The sequence below is a fragment of the Rhinoraja longicauda genome, chromosome 1 (assembly GCF_053455715.1).
Source record: "Rhinoraja longicauda isolate Sanriku21f chromosome 1, sRhiLon1.1, whole genome shotgun sequence".
Classification (NCBI taxonomy): Eukaryota; Metazoa; Chordata; class Chondrichthyes; order Rajiformes; family Arhynchobatidae; genus Rhinoraja; species Rhinoraja longicauda.
In genome coordinates, this window is record NC_135953.1 from 114,717,916 (window position 1) to 114,738,015 (window position 20,100).

Below are 20,100 nucleotides of genomic sequence, written 5' to 3' on the forward strand. Positions count from 1 at the left end.
GTCACGACCACGGCAAGCGTAAAGTGTGCAAGTAGCAAAACCCCGAGGTCGCTTCTGCCAAGTGGGTTTCCGTAACCCGCCCACACTGAATAATTATTAAACAACGAAAGTCGGAGGCTGGTTTTCCACAATGTCAATCATTGTGCCGAAATACATCCGAGGAAGCCCAGATTCAAGAAAACAGCTATCACCTTAGATCAGAAAGACTTCGTCCACTAGATAGTATAAGAAAATAACTGCAGATGCTGGTACAAATCGAAGGTATTTATTCACAAAATGCTGGAGTAACTCAGCAGGTTCCATCTCAGGAGAGAAGGAATGGGTGACGTTTCGGGTCGAGACCCTTCTTCAGTCTGAATAAATACCTTCGTCCACTAGATACACCCTTTTCAAAAGGTTAGATGAAACTTGGCTCCGGTCGTAACATGCAGGAACTGCAGATGCTGGTTTAAACGGAAGATAGACACAAAAAGCTGGAGTAGCTCAGCGGGACAGGCAGCATCTCTGGATAGAAGAAATGAGTGATGTTTCGGGTCGAGACCCTTCTTCAAACTGGTCGTAACATGATGTCTAGCGAGAGCAACCAAGTTCTCCAAAACCAAAAACACACTTTAAGTATTACAGTAAACTTACAATTGAGTGTGGTTAGGACAGAAGTTTGAGTTTCTGGTTATGTATATTGCTATTTTAAACTATTATTTCAACGCTCTATGTTGAGTAAGAATGAAATTTATTTAGAAGTGTATTTCTTAACTATATTTGGGCTTTAAATAATAGAGGCTTACAAAAATAGAAAAAAAAACCAGTGGATTTCCCACGGTAACTTGCGAATAATTAAACTTAGTTCGGAAATAATGGGGGGGACAGAAAAATCTTACAGAAAACATGAAAATACAGGAAACACAGGGATCAAGAAGGGTCTTCCACTAGAACGTTAATTCAGTTTCTCCTTCAAAAGAGGCTGTGTGACCGAGAGTCAGTTTTCTAGCACGGAAACAGACACAGCGCGGAAACAGGCCCATCGGGTCCGTGCCGACCATTAGGGACATTTTTTACATTTACCAAGCCAATTAACCTACAAACGCACGCCTTTGGAGTGTGGGAGGAAACCGAAGAACTCGGAGAAAACCCACGCAGGTCACGGGGAGAATGTACAAACTCCGTATAGACAGCACCCGCAGGCTGCTGCATTCGCTGTAAGGCAGCAACTCTACTGCTGCGCCCCAAGCTCCATTTGCCTGCGTTTGGCCCGGTTTCCAGCATTTTGAGTTGTTTTTATTTTAGCTGTTTGTTTGAAGGCATTTTTTAAAATTATTGTGTTTATCGTATTTCAGCAATATACGAGATGTGGTAATTTTTTCATTCAACTGGATTCGCAACGGATATGTTAGGAATTGTGTGAACATTTTTCTTGCGACTCAAAAGTATTAACGAGCCACATGTTTCCTAAACCTTGAACGTCCTCATCTCCAGTGAAAGCCTGGTAACAAATTCATGGTAACATTTTTTTCTCTTTTCTCTTTAAACTAAATGCAAGTTAAATAATCGTTGATAGCAAATCTTGGCGGTTAAATAGAGAAATGTACGTGTGGACGGCATTATAAAAGTAACCCAATTCAAAACCTGTACAGTATCTGTAATTCAGGCAGGATTTGGGGGAAGAAAAAGTCTGCTCCACCGAGTCACTTTGTTTTTATATTAGATTTCCACCTGTTGCAGTTTTGTTTTATTGCCAGTTCAAACCTCCCTGGCTCAAGGTTCAAGTAGGAGAAACATTCAAACAAGGTCAAACATCACTGAAGTGATTTAACCGCGTTTGGAATGAGCTCAGGATAAGGGACAAGAGGCGGACGCTTAGTGTAGTTTTGATAACATGTGTGAAACTGAAACATGGGCAAGCTGTTTGACCATGGAAGTGGGACCATGGCCTTGCGTTAATTTCAAGCATGGATCAAAAATGATGCGATTTTTTTTTAAATCATGCGAAGGAGCTGTTATTTATTGTCCTCCTCTTACCAAACTGAGAATGAAGAATCTGAAGGGTCTCCACCCGAAACATCACCCATTTCTTCTATCAAGAGATGCCTCCTGTCCCACTGAGTTATTCCAGCTTTTTGTGTCTATCTTTGGTTTAAACCAGCATCTGCAGTTCCTTCCTGCACATGAATCAACTAAACTTGGTCCTGGTCACATACAGTAAGTATATGCCAAACTGAATAAAGACAGATGGTCACGAGTTAACCAGAAGTGTTTTTACAATTTGGTAGTTTCACTGCTACTTACATTAGCTATTTTGTTTTAATTCCAAGCAGAAATTTAAACTTTTTTCAATTCCCAGCTGTTGTGTTGGGATTTGAAATCTCACATCTTATCTAGCAAATTGACTGCCACATTACAGTGCCCTATATCATGATATATATGATATGATATGATATATCATATATCATATACATACAGCCGGAAACAGGCCTTTTCGGCCCTCCAAGTCCGTGCTGCCCAGTGATCCCCGTACATTAACACTATCCTACACCCACTAGGGACAATTTTTACATTTACCCAGCCAATTAACCTACATACCTGTACGTCTTTGGAGTGTGGGAGGAAACCGAAGATCTCGGAGTAAACCCACGCAGGTCACGGGGAGAACGTACAAACTCCTTACAGTGCAGCACCCGTAGTCAGGATCGAACCTGAGTCTCCGGCGCTGCATTCGCTGTAAAGCAGCAACTCTACCGCTGCGCTACCGTGCCGCCCTAGTTTATTTTGAGTTAGACAAATATTTAATCAGGCTCACCTTTCTTTATAATTTTTGTATTGAGTAAAATTTGTATGTGGAACAGCAGTTTTCTTTTTGAAAGTCTGTTTATCCCCCTGCTTTTGGCAGAGTATAAAGTTAAAGCCATGATTGTGACCCCAAATTAGTTGACTCAGCTAAACTATGCCATATTGACAACATCAAATGCAATGGGAAAGAATGTCGGTTACAAATATTGAGAGGTAAGTCAGAGATAAAACATGTTTAATGTTTATTTCTGGATGCCAGAGCTGAAGGAGCACAATAGGTATACAATTACCTCAACATACAAGAGGTCTTTTGAGACAAGTAACTTACATTGCAATTAACAGACATGGCCGCATTGGTTAAAATAAGAATAACATTAAATGAGGTCACCTTTCCGTCTCAGCTGTAAAATGGATAATGGATGAATTCCCAGTTTGAATCAGATGGGATTTATGTACCCTGCAGTGCATTCTGGATGGCCGAGCACCAATGATATACTTTCATCGGACAAGTGAACATGATTAACATGACTGCACTCCGCAAACTGTCCTGATGCATTTGACAACCTGGTAAACTGATAAGAATCGATGATTTTGTTTCCTACCCTTTTTTTTTAAAAAAGAAAAGATGCATTTTACTCACCTTCCAAGATCGCTAAAATGGATCTGCTTTTGAAGGTTGCAAAATATTGTGGCGGCTCCCAAGGGTCGGGCCATACCACTACCGACCCCTCGGCACGGGAATGGACCAGTCCAGGGGGGCGGTCCTGTACTAGGTATATAAGGACAAGGTTTTGGGCGCGAAGCTATTCCAGCAGACTCGACCAGTCTGATAACTGAGAAATAAACCGAACGCCCCAAAATACCCGGCTCCTCGCCTTTATTTCGGGCCTCTCTTGACGCGCCACAATATAGTCCTAGTGCACTTGAAATAAAAGATTAAGTCAGGAGAGAAAAAACAAAACAAAATAAGCCTTAGGATCTACATCTACAAATAATTTGAGGAAAGACATTCTTGCTATTGAGGGAGTACAGCGTAGGTTCACAAGGTTAATTCCCGGGATGGCGGGACTGTCATACGATGAAAGAATGGAGCGACTGGGCTTGTATTCACTGGAATTAAGGATGAGAGGGGATCTTATAGAAACATATAAAATTATTAAGGGATTGGACACGCTAGATGCAGGAAACATGTTCCTGATGTTGAGGGAGTCCAGAACCAGGGGCCACAGTTTAAGAATAAGGGGTAGGCCATTTAGAACTGAAATGAGGAAAAACTTTTTCATAGAGAGTTGTGAATTTGTGGAATTCTCTGCCTCAGAAGGCAGTGGAGGCCAATTCACTGGATGCATTCAAAAAAGAGTTAGATATACCTCTTAGGGCTAGCGGACTCAAGGGGTATGGGGAGAAGGCAGGAACGGTACTGATTGTGGATGATCAGCCATGATCACATTGAATAGCCTACTCCTGCACCTATTGTCTATGTATCTATGTGAAATAGTTTATTGAAATAACCCGGCATAAGACTGAATTTAATCTTCTATTGCATTTATTTATCACAGGCACAGTTTACAACACTGGGGTGCAACCTCAATTTTCATAAGTTATTCTAATGTTAATAATGTGTGAGGAACACCAGAAATAAACAGACATTTTTCTACTTAATACAGAATGGATCATCATTTGGATTGTTACGTTTGAGTAGTTGGTGTCATCTTTCAGCAGATTCATTTTGCAATCTTTGTTGCACCACTTATGCACTTCTACAATTAATTATTTCCTGAAAGAAAAAAGAGTTTATAAGTCTTCAACTTTAAAAAGGAGAATTACGTCAAAGACCTGATGGGTATATGACTATTTGGTGATCTATTACAGGTGACCATGACCCACAAAGCATTACTGTTCTGTGTTTTTAAATCTCCATTTTATTTCTCATTGTAAATCAAAGACATGAAAATCTTTCAGCATAGATGAGTTAGACAAACTAAAACAATGAGCAGTAATGTGAAGTTAGTAAAAGTGAACCACACGAGGACAGGATTAGGTTAAATTCTTGTTGTATGTTCAAATCGTTCAATCATTTGTCGTCCAGACTAAATCATGATCCCCTACTCAAGGTACTGAAGTCAAGATATTAAACGACAAATCCATTGCAAGTTCAGGATTTAATAAGCTGCAATATTCAACAACAAAGGGTTGAAGGAGTTAAATCAGACAAGAATGAAAATCGAACAAAAAAGGTACAAGGAAGGAAAAATCTAAACTGCTATTTGGTCCACCTTAATTCAATCAAGGAAAAAAAAGTGCCATTGGTCAGGCAGTATTTGGAGAGATGTTGTTTCGGTTCGGGAGTCTTCAGTCTGAACATGAAATGTCACCAATCCATATCCTCACCAGATGCTGCCTGATCCACTGAGGTCCTCCAGCACTTTTTGTTTTTGTAAACCGCCATCTACATGATGGATGGTGCTCTCAACGGTAGATGGACTGAGACAGAAACTGATAATGCAAAAGTACTTTTCAGCATCCTTCGTGATGATATCAGTTCAGATTCCCAGTTAAGTCAAATGGAATGCAGAGACTATTGATCATGATTCAACTTAAGACACCAGCAGGAATAGATCCCAAATCTTCAGTTAAACCTATCTATTTGTAATGTGTTTCTGGATTTTTATCTCCCTGGAACTCCTGAGTTAGCTTAAAAAATGTTTATTTTAATTGAATGCATACTCACTTGCATAACATTCAATTTCTTTACTATATAACTAAAACTCTCATCTTGTCTGTTTGATCCTTCCTTATTTTTGTGCCCCTGTCACACGATAGCGTGACAATTTTAGGACCACCTTACTCAACATTGTCCTGGGGTCACCTTAAGACCAATTTGAATGAAACATGCATTATATTTTTTAAGTTAGAGACATTTTAAAGTTTAAAAAATTACTTTTTCCAAGTCCTTGGCCGTCAGACGCGTTTGACCTGCCCGAGTGATGGGAATGGCGGCCAATGAGGGAGGGGGGGTTCCGGGCCAACGAGCTACCGCTAACACCCACTCCACCCCCCCCCACAACCCCTCTCCTCCCCTCACCCACTCAATCTCCCCTCAACCTTCACCTCCCTCATCCAACACCCCTGCCGGGAGGACTAGCCGAGTTTTCGGCGTCAGTCCACACGTGCGCAGTTGGGGCAACCTACGATATTTCGATTGCGATGGTGCAATGAGAGGGGGGATAAGGGGGGTAGAGGGGGGATGGAGTGGGTGAGTGGTTGGGGGGGAGGGGAGGAGGGGGGTTCGGGGGGAGGGGAGGAGGGGGGTTCGCGGGGGTGGAGTGGGTGAGTGGGGGAGGAGGAGGGGGGGTTCAGGGGGGGATGGAGTGGGTGAATGGGGGGGGAGGAGGGGGGTTCAGGAGGGATGGTGTGGGTGAGAGGGGAGGAAGGGGGATAAGGGGGGTTCAGGGTGGATGGAGTGGGTGAGTGGGGGGGAGGAGGGGAAGGGGGAGGGGAAGGTGCTAGACCAATGCAGGGGGGGATAAGGGGGATTGAAGGGGGATGGAGTGGGTGAGTGGTTGGGGGGGTGAGGAGGGGTGGAGTGGGTGAGAGGGGAGGAGGAGGAGGGTTCAGGGGGATGGGGTGGGTGAGTGGGGGGGAGGGGAGGAAGGGGGATAAGGGGGAGGGGAGGAGGGGAGTTCAGGGAGGATGGAGTGGGTGAGGAGGGGAGGGTTGCCCCAGGAGAGGACCGCAGGAGAGATTTGGACCTGCTGAGTATCTTCAACACTTTGCATTTTGACATGGACAATTACATTCTTTTCAGATAATAGGCAATAGACAATAGGTGCATTTGGCCCTTCGAGCCAGCAATAGACAATAGACAATAGGTGCAGGAGTAGGCCATTCAGCCCTTCGAGCCAGCACCGCCATTCAATGCGATCATGGCTGATCACTCTCAATCAGTACCCCGTTCCTGCCTTCTCCCCATACCCCCTCACTCCGCTATCCTTAAGAGCTCTATCCAGCTCTCTTGAAAGCATCCAACAAACTGGCCTCCACTGCCTTCTGAGGCAGAGAATTCCACACCTTCACCACTGCACCGCCATTCACCGTGATCATGGCTGATCATGCACAATCAGTACCCCGTTCCTGCCTTCTCCCCATATCACCTGACTCCGCAATCATTAAGAGCTCTATCTAACTCTCTCTTGAAAGCATCCAGAGAATTGGCCTCCACTGCCTTCTGAGGCAGAGAATTCCACAGCTTCACAACACTCTGAGTGAAAAAGTTCTTCCTCATCTCCGCTCTAAATGGCCTACCCCTTATCCTTAAACTGTGGCCCCTGGTTCGGGACTCCCCCAACATCGGGAACATGTTTGCTGCCTCTAGCGTGTCCAATCCCTTAATAATCTTATATGTTTCAATAAGGTTCCTTCTCATCCTAAATTCCAGAGTATACAAGCCCAGTCGCTCCAGTCTTTCAACATGTCATAACGACACTGAGAGCAGCATTTAAGCAAGGTAGGTGAGGCAAAGGGAAAATCCTTGGGAACATTAATGGAACAAATGCAGCAGCAAGAGTAGCTAATATCAGTGATTCTCCAGTTATGACACAAAGGAATTACATAAGAGCAATTTCACCCAATGAGATACTGCTAAGAGTCAATGAAATGACGGGAGGGATGGATGAGAAGGCCACCCACAAAGGATGCAGACTAGTTGAGAACATGAGAGAGATAGCTTCTTGGAACATTGGCAGGGACAAAATCTGATCATGCAAATTTAATTATGGAGTCTGGGAGAGATGAGCAAACTTTATTAGCCAATAGCACATTCAAGGGCTCTGGAGATGAAAAAGGTTGGAGATGTAGTTCTGCTTTGCAAGAACAATGGGTTTGAAGGAGATTTTATTCTATGGAGGGGAGTAATGATGACACATCTAAAGAGGCAGAGCACCAAACAATATCAACTAATATCAGAGCCAGGAATCAAAAATGCAAGATATTGTTTGATCATGGTGTCCTCGGTACTAGATAGGTCAAAGCAGCTTCTTAAACAATAATGATGTTTGTACATCGTTGATGTACTATTCTAATTATAAAATAACATTAAAATTATCCTTACTCATTGTACAATGGCAGACCGTTATTGGATGCCATGATGTGTTTTGTATGCTTGAACATCCTGATCATGTTGCTTGAAGAGCTGAATATTTAACAGAATAAGTGCAGAATAAATAGTACATCTGTGAGCATTTTATTATACCTACAGTACACAGGTGATTTATTTGATCCCCAATGAATAATTCAGCTGGTAGTGTCATAAATAACCTTTACTGCCTGTAGACATATAATGACACTTTCAACTGTTTGTTTGGTCACCTTCACAGTTTGCGATCGCAATGAATAACTACAACAAATTATGACAATGAAGCAGATAGAGAAGAAACCCTACAACCTCTAATCTAAATTATTAATCAAATTCTGCTGCAGAAATTTGCTTCAATGCTCAGGACTAAAGATGACAAAAGGCAAATCATCAAATCCAAGCAACATTCTGTGGTCTCTGCTGGACAATGTTACTAGATGTAGGACCATATTTCATTACGAATTATAGATTTCAATGTTGTGGATTTCCAGAAAAATTTTACACTTGAAATAACAGAAGAAAATTAATGAAAGTCAAAATACTGCAAACCTTAATAAGACAATCAACATTTCCATCAATATTGTTATTTCAGTTTTCAAACATCTGATTTTTAAAAAAGGTTGCATTTCAGTTTTGAAAACATGGGTCAATTTTTTTTAAATGAATCACTGGTTTCCACAATGTTCAGTAATTCAAGGTCAGGTAAGAATATATCAGACAAAATCCAACTGATATCCCCATTCTCAATGCTTAGAACATTTCGAAAAAAATGATGCTTTTGGAAATCCATCCTATCAACTCAGATTGGGATGGGTTACTGGTGATAAACTACAGTTCAATTATAGTAATTGCAAGTAGAGTGAACGTTATATGGAGCATGCATGGGGATAGAGGTAAAAGGAGATTAAAAACAGAAGCAAATAATAAATGTAGGAGGACCATTCAAATTGATAGAGGCCAGAAAAATGACTTCATTGTTGAATGGTACAAGCTGTAGAGTCTTCATAATGTTCTGATCTATTTTTTTCAAATTTAAAATATTAATAGCCTACAAAATTAAATGGGCAGTGACCATGCAATATTATATTGATGAACATCATCATTGGCTAGGGCTTATGACCCAAACTAAGCTCAGCTTTCTTCAACTTATTCAAAGCAAGGCCCCAATCTAAATGCAATTTTTAAAATTTTACAATCATTTCCTATCCCTGACATTATTCAGAAAGCAGCCTGTTATCTGTACCAGATCACACTTGTGAATTCATCTCAGAAATTGTAATTTCCTTAATGAATATCAGTTTTGCCTGATGGAAGTCACTACCGCAGAGAATAGGCAGGATTTTTAGCACACTAATATAATGTTTACCATACCACTACCCTGTTTGGGGATATTGTGTTAAAACAATCCAGGAAAATCTACTTAATAATCTCAAGTCAACTTACAGGCTTTCAGGTCTCTGCATAGAGAAATAGCAATGAAGTGCTCGGAGGATAATCTTATGCACTGTGACAGAAACAGATGTGCTTCATGTATTAAATTCAGGGGAACTTTAATTGTAGAAGGCTTTAAGACAGACAAGATTCTTTCCAGGTGGCTATTGCATTGGCCAGTAGTATGCCAAAAGACAATACAAGCCTACTCTTGCTCTTACTTTTAACATTCTGGTTATCTATTTAAACATTGTTTTCCAGACTGCTGTAAACAAAATTACTTACTTGTTAAGCAATTGCAAATATTTCAAGTATTAGATAAACAAATAATTTAAAATGCCAACAGATGTCAAAAAGTATAAGATGTCACATCACATTTTATTTATTCATTCACCATATATGGCATCATTTATTGCCCATGTCTGTGTGTCCTTAAAAATATTACAGACTGCATTATCATAGAAGGTGGTAATGCTCAAAGCTCCTTCAGTTGTTGTCCACTGCCATTCATGCAAATATATAGTAGGACTAGGTTGAATTTAATGAATTGGCGGTAGGATTTCTTAGTTCTGCTGCAGATGGCTGCTTCTGGTGCTTTGCATGCTTTTATTTTATCACATGTGGTATCTGCCTATGGTTCTGCTGAAGACAGGTCAGGAAAATAGGGATGTCAGTAGGTATAAAGTGGTTGTGTAGGAGAAGCTTTGATCTTCAAATATTTAGTTCATGAAAATTTCTGTTCACCCATTGCTATGTGTTGGACTAACAGTACGACAGCCTGGGGTTGAGACATAGAAATAGATATTGACTACGTACTCATGAAAACTAATTTTCAGATCTATTTCCTAATAGGTCTATTTTCAGATGATTCCATCTGAAGAGATGAAAATTGGTAGGAAATAGGATGGACTGCCAATAGTGGAACTTGTTCACAGAGATAACAGTGCAAGAGCCCACTATGCAACCACTGTAGGTGTAGAAACAAGGAACTGTAGATGCTGGTTTACAAAAAAAGACAAAGTGCTGGAATAACTCAGCAGGTCAGACATCAGCATCTCTGTGATGTCTTTCTAATCTATGTCTTAGATAATTTGCAAATTTCCCACGAATAAAACCGTAATGTACTTCTAAAAACGACAGATTTTGCAATGAAATTTTGCTGGGAAAGAGTGTAGCAGAAGCTACATGAATCTAAATGCTCCAAATACTGATCATATCAGGTAGGATCATATCAGCTCGAAATGTTAAATCCTTTTCTGTCTCGAGATGCTGTTCAACTTGTTGAACATTTCCAGCACTTTTATTCTATTTTGGGTTCCCAGCATCTACTATTTTGATTTTAGCTTATTTTAGAAAGGATTTAATAGTCAAGTCAAGTCAAGTCAATTTTATTTGTATAGCACATTTAAAAACAACCCACGTTGACCAAAGTGCTGTACATCTGATTAGGTACTAAGGAAAAAAATGAAACATACAGTAGCACGCAAACAGTTCACAGCGCCTCCTCAATGAGCCTCAAACGCTAGGGAGTAGACATATATAATAGTGTATATTGTGTAAAATAACAAGTTTACCAGGATCACTTTGGTTCATCAATACTTAGATTAGGAAATTTGTGAGAGGATAACTCTTATGCAATTCAAAATGTAAAGTTAAATTTTATATTTTACAAAAACGGCTACTGATGCAACTTATTTTTCAAGTTAAAATCCTTTGTTGTAATGCTGCTGTAAATGCTGTAAAATATTCTATCTTTTCATCTTAACTCTTTGTATTTTTTTAATATTTACTTCTACAGTATTGCTTACCAGAGTCCAGAGTGCTATTGTGCTTCCAAAGGCCAAGCCAACTCGTATCCAGTTTGGATTAGTGTAGTCAGGTTTCCTTGCAGTGAAAACAGATCGAGTCAGTACTGAAAATAAAAAGGACATTTCATTGTTTTCTAGCATGAAATGACATTAATTTTACATTGTCACCGTGAACCTCATACAACAAAATTCATCCATCAGTGTTCAGAAAAAATTAAGCTAGCCATTTTCCAACCTCAGCTTCTTTCCATTGAACCTTATTGTGAAGAATGCACTCGAAGACATTAAGACACTATCCCTTCAAAGCTGAATACATTCAGAGCCGACTCATAAAAGTTAGATAACTTGGAAAGGGAATATGAATTCACAGCTCAACATGTGTTACAATTTTCAAGAAATACTTATGATTCTCAATTTTGAAAATACTTCACAGCTAGCCAACACATTGATTTATATTCCACAAGGGAAGATAACAAATGATGGAAAAGTTCAAACAGATATTGGCTACGAGGGATTTAAAAAAATTCTTTATGCCCTACATTTTATTTAATTTGCAGATTTATTTTAGTTGAATTGCCCTTAAATATGAAAGCAAGGAACATACAAGGCTTTTATTGAACTCTCTTGTATAATCTTTGTGAGGAAATGTCAAGTAATTCAACCTTGCATTCTCTTTAAAATACACTTCCTTGTTCACCTTCCACCTCAACCTTATTTCCAATGGCTCCATCAAATCTTCACCCTCTCTCACAAACATTAGGATTCCAGGTGTGCCCACCCCAAAATCTATCTCTTGGATTTGCCTCCTTTCACTGGTTTCCTTTGAAGCCTTGTGAAGCCGGCATTCCAACTGTCAATCCAAATATGACCAAAAAAATTACATTCTGCAGTATCTGTTTCCAAACATTAGAACTAGCAGGCCAGCAAGTGCAACAGAGTTAACTACTACAGAACAGGTAGAAAACATATTTGGATAGCTAACATATCATCGAAAGAAACAAAAGGCTTGCAAACAGTGATATGGAGAATTAGAATAAAGACGGCCAAGATAACACAGAACAGGGTGAGAGTGTAAATGTTTATTATTTTTTAAATCCCATTCATGCAAATTATTTAATATTACAAGAATTATGCCAATGAACATTTACAAAAAAAAGACAGTGTGCCACAGAGGGAGATACACAAGGACGGAAGACAAAATACTTGCTCAAAAGAGTAAAATGAAGAAAAAGCACATTTTGAGTGAATTCCAGAGTTCAGGCTCTTGGTAGCTGAATTCACAACTGCCAACTATGTACATGCATGCAAATATGAAGCACAAAGGTTATAGGGCTGAAGGACATTACAAAGACAGGGAGAGGAAAGGCAATGGAAAGATTTGAAAACATGAATAAGATTTACTTCAGTATTCCATTACAGGGAGCCAATATAGACCAGCACGTGGAAAAACAAAGGCCAACAGGACAGATGTGAGTTAGGGCACAGATAGAAGAGTTACAGAGATGCAAAGTTAATAGAAAATAGGAAAGAATGAGGCCAACCAACAATATTTTCCGCAGAAAATAATCCAGGCATATACATTTTGCAATTCTCTGAACAGGACACACATAAGCAGACACATTCCTGTTCATGGCCAAATCACAATAAGGTAGTGAATATGGCTTTTTCATCTTTACTTTAGTAGGTCTACCAAGAATAAACTCCATGTTCAGAGTATCATGGATCTTTCTACATTCAAGAGAAAGATCAAAAATACTTCCGTTCAGGCAGCTCAGATGCTATGAATGATGATATTTTGGCCACCTTTGTCAAGAACAAAGGACACTGGGACATGTTGGGCAAGTTCTGCCGAAGGGCCTGTTTCCACACTGTATCACTCTGACTTTAAGAACCTGAACAACATTAGACAGGTTGATCTTCAATAATAGAATATCTGAATCTCCCCTTGACATTGACTGATATTGACTGATATTAACATTGCAGAATTCTCATACTCTCAACATCATCATAGAATTAAAATCGGAAAATGTGTACCTGGGCGGAAAGATGCAATTGAAGGAAAATGTTAACTATTAAATGAAACAAAAAAATATGAACATATTATGAATTATGTGGAAATGGTCAGGGATACGTTGAGAATTTCCAAAACTCCCAGTAGTTTAAACACATTCCCTGTAGATAGTCCATACTTTTGTGGGGTTCCCAAGTATTGTTAGAGTGGTAGTGGATAAAACATCTTCTAATTTGTACATTGCAAACGTTTTGAAATTAACAAGCTATGTACTTCCAGCATTTTCTTGTTGTCTTGATGAACATCAAAGGTGTCAAGCAGTTTGAAGAAGGGTCTGACCCAAACAATATCTATCAATGTCTTCCATAGATGCTATTTGACCTGCTGAATTCCCCTAGCACTGGATATAGGTTTAATGAACGAATGAATACGTTTATTGGCACATACCAGGAATGTGCCTTGGTGCTCCGCTCACAAGTAAAAACACGAACGTACAGTAAATAATTAAGAATAAAGCATAAAACATTAAAACATTAAGAATACAACATTACAGTTTAAACATGTGAGTGAAATAAACCAGAGCAAAAAGAGACTACAGACTTTTGGTTATTGAATACAGCTACTACTCCCGGGGAAAAAAAGCAGCTGTGGCTGCTTTGACAGTCTGGAGTCGCTTTCCAGAGGGAAGTGCTTCAAAGAGTTTGTGGCCAGGGTGAGAGGGGTCAGAGAGGATCTTGCCCACTCGCTTCCTGGCCCTTGCAGTGTACAGTTCGTCAATGGGGGGGAAGGTTGCAGCCAACAACCTTCTCAGCTGATCAAACGATTCGTAGCAGCCTCCGGATGTCGTGCTTGGTGGCTGAGCCAAACCAGAACATGATAGAAAAGGTGAGGACGGACTCTACGATGGCAGGAGAATTGGGCCATCATTGCCTGTGGCAGATTGTGTTTCCTCAGTTGCCGCATGAAGTACATCCTCTGTTGGGCCTTTCTGACTGTGAAGTCGATGGTGGCCCCCTATTTAAGGTCCTTTATAGATGATGATTCCAAGGAACATAGGGGGGGGAGGGAGAGAGGTGGGGGGGAAGAGAGGTGGGGGAAAGAGAGGGTGGGGGGGGAAGAGAACGTGGGGGGGGAAGAGAGGGTGGGGGGGGGAAGAGAGGGTGGGGGGGAAGAGAGGGTGGGGGGGGGAAGAGAGGGTGGGGGGGGAAGAGAGGGTGGGGGGAAGAGAGGGTGGGGGGGAAGAGAGGGTGGGGGGGGGAAGAGAGGGTGGGGGGGGAAGAGAGGGTGGGGGGGGATGAGAGGGTGGGGGGGGATGAGAGGGTGGGGGGGGATGAGAGGGTGGGGGGGGATGAGAGGGTGGGGGGGAAGAGAGGGTGGGGGGGGAAGAGAGGGTGGGGGGAAGAGAGGGTGGGGGGGGAAGAGAGGGTGGGGGGGGGAAGAGAGGGTGGGGGGGAAGAGAGGGTGGGGGGGAAGAGAGGGTGGGGGGAGAGAGGGTGGGGGGGAAGAGAGGGTGGGGGGGGAAGAGAGGGTGGGGGGGAAGAGAGGGGTGGGGGGGAAGAGAGGGTGGGGGGAAGAGAGGGTGGGGGGGGGAAGAGAGGTGGGGGGGGGAAGAGAGGTGGGGGGGGGGAAGAGAGGTGGGGGGGAAGAGAGGTGGGGGGGGAAGAGAGGGTGGGGGGAAGAGAGGGTGGGGGGGAAGAGAGGGTGGGGGGAAGAGAGGGTGGGGGGAAGAGAAGGTGGGGGGGAAGAGAAGGTGGGGGGGAAGAGAAGGTGGGGGGGAAGAGAAGGTGGGGGGGAAGAGAAGGTGGGGGGGGGAAGAGAGGGTGGGGGGGGAAGAGAGGTGGGGGGGGGGGGGGGGGGAAGAGAGGGTGGGGGGGGAAAGAGAGGGTGGGGGGGGGTGGAGTCCCAGGGTTATGTTTCTCAAACCTGGAATAGAACTCGTTCAGGACGTTGGTCAGCTGACGATTGTCCAAGGAGCGGGGGGGTTTTCCTCTTGTAGCTGGTGATTTCTTGCAAGCCCTTCCTAACTGAAGATGAGTCATTAGCTGAGAACTTGCTCCTCAGCTTCTCAGAGTACCTTTCTTTGGCAGCACTGATTCCTCTTCTTAGTTTGTACTTGGCCTGCCTGTAGAGGTCTGCATCCCCGCTCCTGTGGGCCTCATCTTTTGACTGGCGGAGCTGTCTGAGTTGTGCTGTGAACCAGGGCTTGTCGTTGTTGAACCAGATCCGGATCTTAGTGGAATGCAACTATCCTCGCAAAAGCTAACATAGGATGTCACAGTGTCTGTATATACATCGAGGTTTGTGGTTGCTTCCCCTGAACACATTCCAATCAGTGCAGTCAAAGCAGGACTGTAGTTTTTCCATGCCCTCGCTTGTCTACCTTTTTGTTGTTCTGACCACAGGCTTAGCAGATTTTAGTTTCTGCCTGTAGGTCGGAATAAGGTGAACTAAACAATGATCAGAGAGACCCAGAGTCGCCCGGGGAACAGAGCAATATGCGTTCCTGATTAAAGTGTAACAGTGATCAAGTGGTCTCTCCTGTCGGGTGGGGCAGGTAACATGAAGTCTGTACTTTGGGAGCTCACGACTGAGGTTAGCCTTGTTAACGTCCCCCAAAACAATGACCATGTAGTCTGGGAAGTCACTCTCTACCATGAATACCTGGTCAGCGAGTTGCATTTGCATAATGCAATGCATTATGCATTTGCAGCTCATGTACCCATGCTTGGGGGGGTATGTAAACTCCTGCAAGAATAAAAGTGGTAACTTCCCTCAGAGAATAAAAGGGTTTGCAGTTTATAAAGATTCTAGATTGGGAGAACAGAAGTTAGACAGTACCGTGATGTCGCTGCACCAGTCCTCATTAGTACAGAAGCATATTCTACCTCCTCTTGATTTTCCCGCTGCCTCTGCCTCGCGGTCTGCTCTGTGTTCAAAGCCAGCCAGTTGCAGCGCATTGTCCAGGGTTGACTCAAACAGCCAGGTCTCGGTGAAGCACAGGGCAGCGGCTTGAGAGAAGTCCTTGTTTGTATGCCGCAGGAGTTGCAGTTTGTCCATTTTGTTGTTGAGAGAACGTAGATTTGTAAGGAATATGCTCAGGAGCGGTGTGCGTAAGATGTTTAATAAAGATTAGTTTGGTCCACGACCTACCGACCCATGTCATGTTGTCCAACTATGCGTACAAAGGCTACTTCATTGTGCGAAATGAGCAGTCAGGAACAGGATGACAACTACATTGCTGACACGTGATGGAGACAACAGCATTGACAAACCAAGTGTAGTTTTAGTAAGACATCTATCCAAGGAACCTTCTGATCCTCAGTTTCCCCATCCCCCCAGGTCCTGACAGCTCCCTCCACAGAGGTGCCCCCCCCCCCCCCCCCCCCGTGTTCCCTCAGACACCTTCCCCAGGGCCCACAGACCCTCCTTGGTCTCCACACCCGCCACCCACGGGTCCCCACAGACATCTCCCACAGACACCCACACAAGTCTTCCCCGTGGTCCCCATAGCTTCGCCCCACCCCCTGGTCCAGACCGAAATCTCCCACAGGGACCCACATATGTCTCCACAGCCCCCATCCCCCAGGTCCCCCCAGACACTCCCCCCACCAGGTCCCACAGCTCCGCCCCTCCCCGGGTCCCCACAGACACTCCCCGGGTCCCCACAGACGCTCCTCCTCTCTCCCCCACCCCTCCCGGGTCCCCACAGACACATCCCTCCTCCCCGGTCCCCACAGACGCTCCTCCTCTCTCCCCCACCCCCTCCCCGGGTCCCACAGACGCTCCCCCTCCCGAGTCCCCACAGACGCTCCGCCCCCGCCTACCCGGGCCTCAGGCCCACCACAAGGTCAACGCCACCTCCCTCAGCGACGGTCACCGCCCGCCCGCCCGGGCCGCGCGCGCTGCCTCCAACCGCCGCCCCAACCGCCCCCGGGCCGCGCGCTGCCCACCTGTGCCGAGCGCGGGGGACCTGAGCAGAGCGCGCGGGGCCCACATCCTCCGGTCACAGCCTCGGCCTCGCTCACAACCTGCTCCGGCCAGGTGGGCGGTCCGGTGGGCGGCGCCTCCGCCCGTCACTCAGCCGCCTGAACGCCCAGGACGCACGTATCCGCCCCGCACCCAGCCTCTCTGGTAATGCAGCCTGAGACCTCTCTGTGTGATAGTATAAAATGGGGCTGCAAGTTTGTACTGACAAAAGTTCTCACTAGTACTGATATTAATACAGATAACTGCATATACTCAAGGCACTAGTGCTTTTTATTGCCACCTATGTTCAATGTTAACGCAGTGAAATTCTTCTCATTGCAAATTGTCCAGTGCTAATACCTCTAATTAGCAAAGATAATGGAATAATCTACTGAGCCACATGCAGGAGGCGCCATGTTCAGAGTTCATGCTCTAGTTCTTATGAGCGGCGCCTGTACCTGGCAAGTCACAGGTTGTTGCTGGACTCCAGCCATCTCCTTCCTTGGATGCATCGTACCTCTCCTCATCCCTCTTTGTTCCCTGGGGTACATCCCGCAGCCTCATGCTATGGCACGATAGGCCAGACCAAGGTTTTTCTCTCTCCTACTGGCCTCTCTCCTTCCCAGGATATACATCCTGGCTCCATCCTCCTAGTCTTTGGGCTCCTGTGGACAAGCAGGAGCCGGCACAGCAGCTTCCTCCTTCCAGGCCGGCGGCCGCTGGGCCCGACGAACAGGGGGCCGGCTCAGTAACTCCCTCCTGCAGGCCACGATCCGTCGTCTTCCGTTCGCCATGCGGGACTGGCTCTCATGAAGCTATGATTTTCATTGCAACCACGGGAACCAGCTTAACAGGCTCCCCCTTGAAGCCACGATCTCCAACCCTGAGTCCGGCCACAGGGACCCAACGCCTGCATTTCAAGTGGCCTCCACTGGATTCTTACTGGCATCTTGAGCAAATACCACAAAGTGATCGAGTAATTTAGCGGATCAGGCAGCATCTCTACACGACATGGATAGGCAACGTTTTGGTTGGAACCCTTCTTCAGCCGGATTGTAGAAGAGGGGAGAAAACTGTAAGAGAGGCGGGGGTTGGACATAATGGTTGATGGGGAAACAAAGAACTGCAGATGCTGGTTTATACCAAAGATAGATATAAAGTGCTGGAGTAACTCAAAAGGTTATGCTGCACCCGATATTTGTAAGTCAACATAAAATCTAACAGACGTATATTGCCCCTGCTCGCCTATATGTATGAGACCAGGACTACCTACAACTGGCAACAGATTGCACTTGAAAGATAGCAAAATCCTTCCTTCCAGGCATTATCGAGTGAGATACCATTAATGTGTAACATCATCTTTCACTCCTAATTTCATTTATGCAGTACCAATGCCATGTTAAGCTGGAATCCAGGAATTCCAGGAACAGAGTGGCCAAAAATGAAGTTAAAGTACAGATATTTCAGAAAGATTGATTCTTGATATTAACTGATCCAGACGTTTAAATGATTTTAGGGGAGGAATTATGGATGGAAAACTCAACTGCAGGAAATCATTTAATTTTTTTCCCACCTACCAGATCAGTCTAATTGATAAGCTGATGACTTGGGCAGAGCAGAGGAAGAACGGTTAGGTTTAAAGACGAAGAGTAGATTGCTGAGGCATAGAGCACAGGAGTGAAGCAATGCAAGATGATGATCCAGAGGAATGAAATGTGGACGCAAGAGATTGCTGTTGCTGGAATCTGGAGCAAATCAAACTGCTGCACGAACTCGGGTCGACCAACTTCTGTGGAGAGAAAGGAATTGTTGATGTTTTGGGTTGAGGACTGAGATTGGAGAGGGCAGATAACCACCTTAAAGAGTAGAGATGATGGGGGTGAGGCAGGAGCCAGTGGGGTGAGAGGTGGACCAAGGAGGGGTGAAGGATAATGGAGCTGGGGGGGGGGGGACAGGGGTGAAGGAGCTGGGGGGGGGGGGGACAGAAGGGGGTGAAGTTTGGAGACAGAGGGACGTGAGATGTGGAAGCAGAGAGAAAAATTAAAAGCCAGATGGAGCCAAATGTGGGAGGAGATGATAAGGTGAGGATGGAGGAGAACGGCTGGAGGGGGATAAGCAGGAACAGAAAGCCTACCAGTGCTGAAATCTGATAAGCAAGGAAGGGTGATTAATGGAACCAATAGGGAAGTAGGTTGAAAGGCAGATGAGTGAGGGGGTTGAAAGTGGGTAATTGGGGTGAGAGGGGGGGGGGTTCTAGGAAAGGGGACAAAAATGGGAGGATAAGAGTGGAAGGCAAGTAAAAAGAGAGGGGAACACAGGTCATAAGGATTACCTGAAATATTAGATATTCATATCATTGGGTTGTAGACTACCCCTGGTGGGATCAAGCATTTGTTCCTTTAGTTTGCATTAGGCTTGACCCCAGAAGTGGAGAAGGCCAACAGAGAAGGCTAAGGACAGACAGGTGGAGGTGATGATTGTATGTTTGATAAGGTGTGGTAAACTGATAATCGTGGGAATTGAGAACATGGTCACGGGCAGGAATGAAATGGTCTCAGAGTCCCTGCATATTTTATAACAGAATCTATCTTTTATTTCATTCTACTTATCCATTTATTAAATTAAAAGATGCTTGATACATCATTGTTTCTTCAATAACTAAGTTGGCACCCTACTGTTGGAGGACAGCATAGTTCTGGGTGCACTGTTCTGCTGTGATTAACAGGGCCTGTCAGCATTCGTGGCTGGCTACACTGACAGAATGGCTTTGGCAGTTGTGGAAGCTCCTTCCTGAAACGGAATGATTGCAAATCCGTCACGTTACTGGTTTTTATTTGTGAATGCCTATGGCATTCAAATACCTGGTTATATACAACAATGAATATAATGATGAGTGCAAAACAGCAGAATGGTGCAAGATTGTTGTACAGTTTAAAGTGGAGCAAACAAATATTAACATACAATAA

The 20,100-nt window shown here is 44.1% G+C and overlaps 1 protein-coding gene across 2 annotated transcripts in view; it reads right to left on the reverse strand.

The window, feature by feature from the left end:
* Window positions 1–3,002: 3,002 nt before the first annotated feature.
* ndufc1 (NADH:ubiquinone oxidoreductase subunit C1) overlaps window positions 3,003–20,100 on the reverse strand; it is a 442,230-nt gene continuing 425,132 nt past the window's right edge. Inside the window, exons 2-5 of one of the 2 annotated variants that reach the window (XM_078404840.1) lie at window positions 17,119–17,187; window positions 11,158–11,261; window positions 7,895–7,975; window positions 3,003–4,561 (exon numbers count right to left, since the gene is read on the reverse strand). In XM_078404840.1, the coding sequence (XP_078260966.1) occupies window positions 7,916–7,975; window positions 11,158–11,261; window positions 17,119–17,164 (210 nt within the window). In that variant the 5' untranslated portion in view covers window positions 17,165–17,187 and the 3' untranslated portion in view covers window positions 3,003–4,561; window positions 7,895–7,915. Of the gene's footprint in view, window positions 4,562–7,894; window positions 7,976–11,157; window positions 11,262–16,053; window positions 16,483–17,118; window positions 17,188–20,100 lie in introns of those variants that run through there. The other variant, XM_078404831.1, reaches the window with a different exon arrangement.